We start from the raw sequence: 8,915 nt of genomic DNA on the forward strand, positions 1-8,915 counted from the left end.
TGTTCTCTGTCCCAGCTCTGTCAATATTTACCAGATCGGTACCTGTTCTCTGTCCCAGCTCTGTCAATATTTACCAGATATGTACCTGTTCTCTGTCTCAGCTCTGTCAATATTTACCAGATATTTACCTGTTCTCTGTCTCAGCTCTGTCAATATGTACCAGATATGTACCTGTTCTCTGTCTCAGCTCTGTCAATATTTACCAGATATTTACCTGTTCTCTGTCTCAGTTCTGTCAATATTTACCAGATATTTACCTGTTCTCTGTCTCAGCTCTGTCAATATTTACCAGATATTTAACTGTTCTCTGTCTCAGCTCTGTCAATATTTACCAGATATGTACCTGTTCTCTGTCTCAGCTCTGTCAATATTTACCAGATATGTACCTGTTCTCTGTCTCAGCTCTGTCAATATGTACCAGATATGTACCTGTTCTCTGTCTCAGCTCTGTCAATATGTACCAGATATTTACCTGTTCTCTGTCTCAGCTCTGTCAATATGTACCAGATATGTACCTGTTCTCTGTCTCAGCTCTGTCAATATGTACCAGATATGTACCTGTTCTCTGTCTCAGCTCTGTCAATATGTACCAGATATTTAACTGTTCTCTGTCTCAGCTCTGTCAATATGTACCAGATATTTACCTGTTCTCTGTCTCAGCTCTGTCAATATTTACCAGATATTTACCTGTTCTCTGTCCCAGCTCTGTCAATATTTACCAGATATTTACCTGTTCTCTGTCTCAGCTCTGTCAATATTTACCAGATATGTACCTGTTCTCTGTCCCAGCTCTGTCAATATTTACCAGATATGTACCTGTTCTCTGTCTCAGCTCTGTCAATATTTACCAGATATTTACCTGTTCTCTGTCTCAGCTCTGTCAATATTTACCAGATATTTACCTGTTCTCTGTCTCAGCTCTGTCAATATTTACCAGATATGTACCTGTTCTCTGTCCCAACTCTGTCAATATTTACCAGATATGTACCTGTTCTCTGTCTCAGCTCTGTCAATATTTACCAGATATTTACCTGTTCTCTGTCTCAGCTCTGTCAATATGTACCAGATATTTACCTGTTCTCTGTCTCAGCTCTGTCAATATTTACCAGATATTTAACTGTTCTCTTTCTCAGCTCTGTCAATATGTACCAGATATTTACCTGTTCTCTGTCTCAGCTCTGTCAATATGTACCAGATATTTACCTGTTCTCTGTCTCAGCTCTGTCAATATGTACCAGATATTTACCTGTTCTCTGTCTCAGCTCTGTCAATATTTACCAGATATTTACCTGTTCTCTTTCTCAGCTCTGTCAATATTTACCAGATATTTACCTGTTCTCTGTCTCAGCTCTGTCAATATTGACCAGATATTTACCTGTTCTCTGTCTCAGGTCTGTCAATATTTACCAGATATTTACCTGTTCTCTGTCTCAGCTCTGTCAATATTGACCAGATATTTAACTGTTCTCTTTCTCAGCTCTGTCAATATTGACCAGATATTTACCTGTTCTCTGTCTCAGGTCTGTCAATATTGACCAGATATTTACCTGTTCTCTGTCTCAGCTCTGTCAATATTTACCAGATATTTAACTGTTCTCTGTCTCAGCTCTGTCAATATTTACCAGATATTTACCTGTTCTCTGTCCCAGCTCTGTCAATATTTACCAGATCGGTACCTGTTCTCTGTCTCAGCTCTGTCAATATGTACCCGTTCTGTCTTTAGTGTACTCAGGAGATAGTCTGGTGATTGTCTTATTGATGATGTGATTTGGTTATTAATTGGTTTATTTATTAGGAAATGAATGAGCATTCATTTCTTTATTTCCACCAGTTAGAACACCAGCCTTCCAGTCACTTTACAGTCTATCTCCAACAGTCTTTATTTCCACCAGTTAGAACACCAGCGTTCCAGTCACTTTACAGTCTATCTCCAACAGTCTTTATTTCAGCAGGTAGAGAGAAACAGAACAGACAGAACACAATCCAAGCAGAACATAAAATAAAGGCTATTTTATGATGTGAGTATTTTCCAGATTCCTGTGTTTTCTCATCTCGGGTTCATGGTATGATATTCCCATCAAGTAACAGAACACTTCAACGTGGTATGTCCCAAGATACTGTATCTCCAAACACTTTTTCATTTTCAGTTTAGTATGTAGGCCAACATTCCGATCAGGCACAAACAGGTTAACCTAATGTTGCTTTCATGTTATTTAAACATTTTGTCAACTTAAGCAATTGATTAAAAAAACGAATTGAATTGGTAACACATCAAAATCTACATTTCCCTATATAATTTCAACTTCAATTTCAGTGACTGGGCTTGATGTTTGGTACATCTGCCATTTAATGATGTTGGTCAACAACATACAGTAAATATGAATCACAACATGATGTTGAAGTCTATTCCCTGTCGGTTGTTGTTGCACACCAGTTATGTCAGGCAGTACTGTTGTTCACAAATGACATGTTTGTAAGTGAAGGGGCACAGCTGCAGCGTCTGCTAGTTTTCATCCTGCCTTTTAATCAAAGTCTGATTCAGACCTGGGAAACCAGGTGTGTGCACTCTGACCAATCGTTGCACTTTATAAATCAGTCAATTATATTCATTGGTTAATTGAGAGAACTGAAAAGCAGCAGGACTGGGGTCCTAGAGAAGTGAGCTCTGTGTTCTACCAGCTTTATGTATTATAATGAGCCACTGCGTACTATTTATATTTCTAGTTTAACGTCTTAAGGTGATACCATGAGGGTATTATGTTATTTGTGTGAGTTGTTATCTGTGCATGCTTACGTGGGTGTGAGCATGTGTCTTTGGGAAGTCATTTGTTGAGATACTGTTCATTCTTAACTTTTATTGATCCAAGTTAATCTCATGACATCATATATATTTTTCCATTAACACCTGACCTTTTTTCATTCCATTCAATTCCCTCCAAAACCATAAACAGACAGAACACCAGGAAAGAAAACCAGAACTTCAAACATTTCCTGAAAAATTTGGCATATGTATATATTGCATCATGTAGTGTTTACAAACAAATACAGAATAAATATACTCTTATCGCGGGACAGTGACTGAGTTTGTTGTTTTCTCGTAGAGAGTGACTACTTTTTTTACAAGGAGTACTCGTACTCTTCTGCACTGCGGCGGCCGAAGTCCATCCACCCATTGTAGTCTCGGTCTTTTATCCGGTGGTTAGCACTGAGACCGCTAGCTCTGCTGTTCACTGTTGAGTTCTTACGGATAGAACCTAGAGGGAGGGAGGGACAGAGGAAAGCAGAGAGAGAGAGCTATATCACCTGTCTATCTTCTACTGGTGTGAGTCTTTGTGGCGGGTTGAACAATTTGGCTGCCCCACACGCATGCAGAGACATACTGTATCAACAGAAGCACTGTGGGAATATCATTTATTAGCTAATGAATTATCCAGATTGAGAGTAGGTAACATACGACATGGCTAACACTGGAGATATCTGGCCGTGGTTGTTTGACTGGCGTGTGAACTATGGTAATATCGATGGTGTTCGTGTCACTGGGGAGCTTTTAACACTCCTCCCACGCCACACACACACACACACACACACACACACACACACACACACACACACACACACACACACACACACACACACACACACACACACACACACACACACACACACACACACACACACACACACACACACACACACACACACACAAACACACACATTCATTGTAGGAGGTGTAAATGTCAAGCGTGTTACAGAGAGTCTTTCACATGCTTCCTGTGAGCCAAGACACTTCACAGGTCTCAGAATGATCTCTCTCTCTCTCTCTCTCTGTGTGTGTGTGTGTGTGTGTGTGTGTGTGTGTGTGTGTGTGTGTGTGTGTGTGTGTGTGTGTGTGTGTGTGTGTGTGTGTGTGTGTGTGTGTGTGTGTGTGTGTCAGAGGCCAGTGTTCTAAGCCCAACCCTCTGTCTGATTATAGAATTAATAACAGTCTTTACTAACAGGGTTCAGAGCTGCAATATCATGCCCCTCTTGTTCCATCTCTCTTTCTCCCTCTGTCTTTTTTTCTGGCTTATTCTATTCCCTCTCTCTCTTTTGCTCTACATCTGTTTCTCTGACCCTTCCCCTGCCTCTGTCTCATTGACACAGTAGAGTGATGCACATAATAACAGACTAGCTGTGTAGGTTGTGATTTCATGGTACAAACTGTGAACATGAACTTTTGAAACAATAAAGTTAGAATTTTTTGGCTTGTTGCTTTAAAGGCCCAGTGCAGTCAAAAAACTAGATTTTCCCGTGTTTTATATATATTTCCACACAATGAGGTTGGAATAATATTGTGAAAATTATTATAATGCCCTTTCAGTGTAAGGGCTGTATGAAAAGGTTGCCTGAAATTTCAGCTTGTTTTGGTGGTATGGAGTTTTGGCCTTCAATGGTGACATCTTGCCTGGCTACCCAGACTCCTTGCTCCGGCCAAATGCTACGCCACGTTCACAGACTTTAGTTTCTTCTTCACAGTAAGTATGGATCTGAGTACGTCCCGACCCTTCGCCGAATGCGAGCACATTTGGGGCCGTGTAAATGGTCCAGAAACCAATGGGTTGGGCCAGAACCAGAACACACGTGGAAGATTCGTCGTTGGCTTTGATACTCTGATTGGTTGAAGACAATCCGATCGATGATGACTTTGTTTTGTACAACGCCTCTCTTCACCACAAACAACTTCAATGATGGCAGCCTCAGACTAAAGTATGTAGCGAACGACAGAGCAGCGGAACAATTTAGTGTGAGTCGTCAGGCTAGGTGACATCCCCATGTGATAAATTAGTTAATGGACCAATAAGAAAGTGTTCCAAACCTCTCTACCAATAACAGCTAATTATCTGTTTTCCCTTCCCCACTCAGACCAATCCAAATATTCCTAGCAAAATTCTTGCTTGAGAAATGTCCCTTTGCTAAGAAGCTATTTTTTAAATTATTTTGAACCATTTAATTAAAGACAATAACAGTAAGGTACTTAATTGTTACCCAGAAATGATTTGATATTGAAATAAAATGGCTGCATTGGACCTTTAAAAACTTCTTCAGGATCAATAGGTCCCCTGCGGGACGTTGAGCTAACGTAGGCTAATGCGTGAGTAACAAGAACATTTCCCAGGACATAGACATATCTGATATTGGCAGAAAGCTTAAATTCTTGTTAATCTAACTGCACTGTCCAATTTACAGTAGCGATTACAGTGAAATAATACCATGCTATTGTTTGAGGAGAGTGCACAGTTTTGAACTTGAAAAGTTATCAATAAACAAATTAGGGACATTTGGACAGTATCGATCCAAAATTGATCCAAAATTTGGATCAGTCTAAAACTTTGCACATACACTGCTGCCATGTAGTGGCCAAAATCTATATTGCACCTGGGCTGGAATAATACATTATGGCCTTTCTCTTGCATTTCAAAGATGATGGTACAAAAAAATACAAAAAACGGTTGTGTTATCTTTTACCAGATCTAATGTGTTATATTCTCCTACATTCCTTCCACATGTCCACAAACTTCAAAGTGTTTCCTTTCAAATGGTACCAAGAATATGTATATCCTTGCTTCAGGGCCTGAGCTACAGGCAGTTAGATTTGGGTATGTCATTTTAGGCGAAAATTGAAAAAACGGGGCCAACAAGTTTTTAACCCATGAGTTTAACACGTGAACTCAGCACTTATATATTTCTCTCAGATGGAAGTAGTAAATTCGGATTGTTTTGTGAACTTGATCAAAAACAGTTGTTGAAGTGGGCACTTACATGTTTAACTGCTTGAGTATAACGACACCTCTTACAGAATACATCTAATACTAACTCATTAGATAGACTGTCTTCAGTAGCCCCATGGAGCTATCTGTCCACATGTCTTCATCATGCTGTTCTCTGTCTGTTATCTTCTGAAAGGAGGTGTGTGTGTGTCTGTGTATGTGTGTGCGTGTGTATAACATCACATTAACTCAGACAGAATATCTAAAGCTCAGACAGAATATCTCTACAGTTGTTGTCAGCAGTGTAAAAGCCCTGACTGAGATCTTCCCTGATCCTGTCACAGAACAAGTGTCTTTATAGATCCTGTCACTGACAAAGCAGAGACAAGGAGATGGAACGAAAGCCAAAGACCGGAAAGATATACATACTTTCATGTACAAACCACCAAAGCTTTTCTAAACCACCAGCCATTTAGACCAAACAACACTCTCACTGTAATAGAGGTCCTAAATGGACTTTAAAAATGACTTGAAGAGAACAATGTGAGCTTTATTCATCTTCTCTCTCTTCTCTCTTCTCTCTCTCCCTCTCCCTCATACCTTTCTCTCATTCTCTCTCTTCTCTCTCCATCTCTCTCTTTCCGCTCACCCTCAAGCCTCTCTCTCATGCATGTCTCTCTCTCTCTTTTTCTCTCTCAATCTCTCTCTCTGTCTGTCTCTTACATGCACGCACGCACGCACGCACGCACGCACGCACGCACGCACGCACGCACGCACGCACGCACGCACGCACGCACGCACGCACGCACGCACTCACTCACTCACTCACTCACTCACTCACTCACTCACTCACTCACTCACTCACTCACTCACTCACTCACTCACTCACTCACTCACTCACTCACTCACTCACTCACTCACTCACTCACTCACTCACTCACTCACTCACTCACTCACTCACTCACTCACTCACCTTTCCGTGAGGAGATGAGTCTAGCCAACAATTCACTGAGGTTGGCTCTGGAGTCTCCATCTTCTTCTGCCGTATATGGGACGGTATTGTCCAAAGGGGCGGAGCGTGTCTGTCTGAGGCGTGGCTTGGAGAGGAAGTGGGCGTAGGCTTCAAGACGTGCTATCAAAGAGAGTACGAAACACCTTGTTAGCTTTTGTCTACTGTCTTGGGTTGGTTGGTGCAATTCAATGACATAGGTAAAAAGATTATGATAATAATTGATTGATATAATCTGTTATTGCTAGTGCGTCTTTCTAGAGCCCAAGGATTGCCGTAAAAAGCATAAACATTCATCATATCATCAGGACACCAGTTTGAACAAAACGTATCCATCAGTTCCATTGTACCAGGAAAGATAAATCAAGCTCAGCTAAAGTATTTGAACGTATTTGATTGAAATGTATTTGACATCCAGATGTGGTACATCTCCCTGTTCTTACCTTCAGAGGAAGGGGGCATGGCAGGGTCGCCCTCTTGGAGGGGGGGAGAGGACTGGGGTCGTCCCAAACAGCTAGTGGACAGGACCACCAACAGAACACACACACACAACCCTGCCGTCATCTAGGGGAGAGAGAGGAGAAGAGGGGTAGCGGTGAGAGGAGTGGAGAGGAATGTGACATAAAGGTGTGAATGGTTAAACTCGTCTGTCTGCTGTGTTCAGCGCTGCTCCGGTGAAAACTTCACTAATTTACTGAAGTCTTGACTTGTTCATCCCAAAGAGGCATTAGTGATGTGATGAGGTCATTGAAATGTTCTGGAGAGACATAGATAACCCTTTTCCTTCTCTTTCACTCCTGATCTGTTTCTTCCCTCCCCTCAGAGATCGCTTCACTCATTGAGTCTGAATATAACTGAATTACTGAATTTCTTGTCCAGATTATTAGTCAAAATAAAATATGCTACAATAGAATATAACAGAATATAATAGAATGTAGACTAAAGTGATCTTTGAAAAATCTTACATATTTTACCCTAAAAGATAAAATGACACAAATGTAAGTGTGGCACAGTAATTGTCAATCTGAATGACTGATAAATGTTGTCAGTCTGTAAAGTGGTCTATGGGGAGACCAGTGAGGTCACTGCCAGTTGTTCCCATCACTAAACCTACACTTCAGCTGCTGCACTTCAACCGATCATTTACATACACTTCAACATATCACTCATTACACACACAGCAGTCCACGCTACATCATTTACATTCACTTCAACATATCACTCATTACACACACAGCAGTCCACGCTACATCATTTACATACACTTCAACATATCACTCATTACACACACAGCAGTCCACGCTACATCATTTACATACACTTCAACATATCACTCATTACACACACAGCAGTCCACGCTACATCATTTACATTCACTTCAACATATCACTCATTACACACACAGCAGTCCACGCTACATCATTTACATACACTTCAACATATCACTCATTACACACACAGCAGTCCACGCTACATCATTTACATACACTTCAACATATCACTCATTACACACACAGCAGTCCACGCTACATCATTTACATTCACTTCAACATATCACTCATTACACACACAGCAGTCCACGCTACATCATTTATCCTCTTGATCAAACACAACCTAACAAGAAAATATAGCATTTGGATTGAATGAAAAAAATTATTACGTTAAAATATAGTTCTCCAGAGATCTTGTACTTATTCCTGACTCAAGAAGAACTATATCCAATTTGGTAATTCATTTGCTCTCAATTAACTGAATAAAGGTAGAGAAATACGGAGAAAAACACTCACAGAGCGAGAGAAAAGGAAAGAAGAAGTTCTGTTCTTACCTTGAGGAAAGAGAGAGTCCTTGTGTTGGAGTGTTTGAGAGAGGGATGAAGGGACTTCTCCGCTCAGAGAGAGAGACACCCCTTATATACACCCCAGCTCTCCACCCAGTGTGTGTGTGTGTGTGTGTGTGTGTGTGTGTGTGTGTGTGTGTGTGTGTGTGTGTGTGTGTGTGTGTGTGTGTGTGTGTGTGTGTGTGTGTGTGTGTGTGTGTGTGTGTGTGTGTGTGTGTGTGTGCGCTGAGTCTTGTGTCAGCTTTTACCTCAATGATGACTCAGTGTGTGTGTCAGTGGATTTTCTCAGCGTGTGAGAGCTTGGTTATGCCCATTAGGCCCT

At 41.0% G+C, this 8,915-nt stretch overlaps 1 protein-coding gene across 1 annotated transcript; it reads right to left on the reverse strand.

The window, feature by feature from the left end:
- Nucleotides 1–2,850: 2,850 nt before the first annotated feature.
- Nucleotides 2,851–8,634, reverse strand: cckb (cholecystokinin b). The gene is made up of 4 exons (XM_038966787.1): nucleotides 8,582–8,634; nucleotides 7,200–7,320; nucleotides 6,721–6,879; nucleotides 2,851–3,254 (listed from the first exon to the last, which is right to left on the reverse strand). The coding sequence occupies exons 2-4, from the start codon at nucleotides 7,318–7,320 to the stop codon at nucleotides 3,118–3,120; spliced, it is 417 nt and encodes a 138-aa protein (XP_038822715.1). The 5' UTR covers nucleotides 8,582–8,634; the 3' UTR covers nucleotides 2,851–3,117.
- Nucleotides 8,635–8,915: the final 281 nt, after the last annotated feature.

The sequence above is a fragment of the Salvelinus namaycush genome, chromosome 27 (genome assembly GCF_016432855.1).
Source record: "Salvelinus namaycush isolate Seneca chromosome 27, SaNama_1.0, whole genome shotgun sequence".
NCBI lineage: Eukaryota > Metazoa > Chordata > Actinopteri > Salmoniformes > Salmonidae > Salvelinus > Salvelinus namaycush.

What these genes read in the sequence shown, in the direction of transcription:
- cckb (XM_038966787.1), bottom strand. Translation starts at nt 7,320, where the DNA reads ATGACGGCAGGGTTGTGTGTGTGTGTTCTGTTGGTGGTCCTGTCCACT. An exon ending in CATGCCCCCTTCCTCTGAAG is followed by an intron (nt 6,880 to 7,199) that starts GTAAGAACAGGG and finishes TCTCTTTGATAG; the next exon opens with CACGTCTTGAAGCCTACGCC. An exon ending in ACTCATCTCCTCACGGAAAG is followed by an intron (nt 3,255 to 6,720) that starts GTGAGTGAGTGA and finishes CCCTCCCTCTAG; the next exon opens with GTTCTATCCGTAAGAACTCA.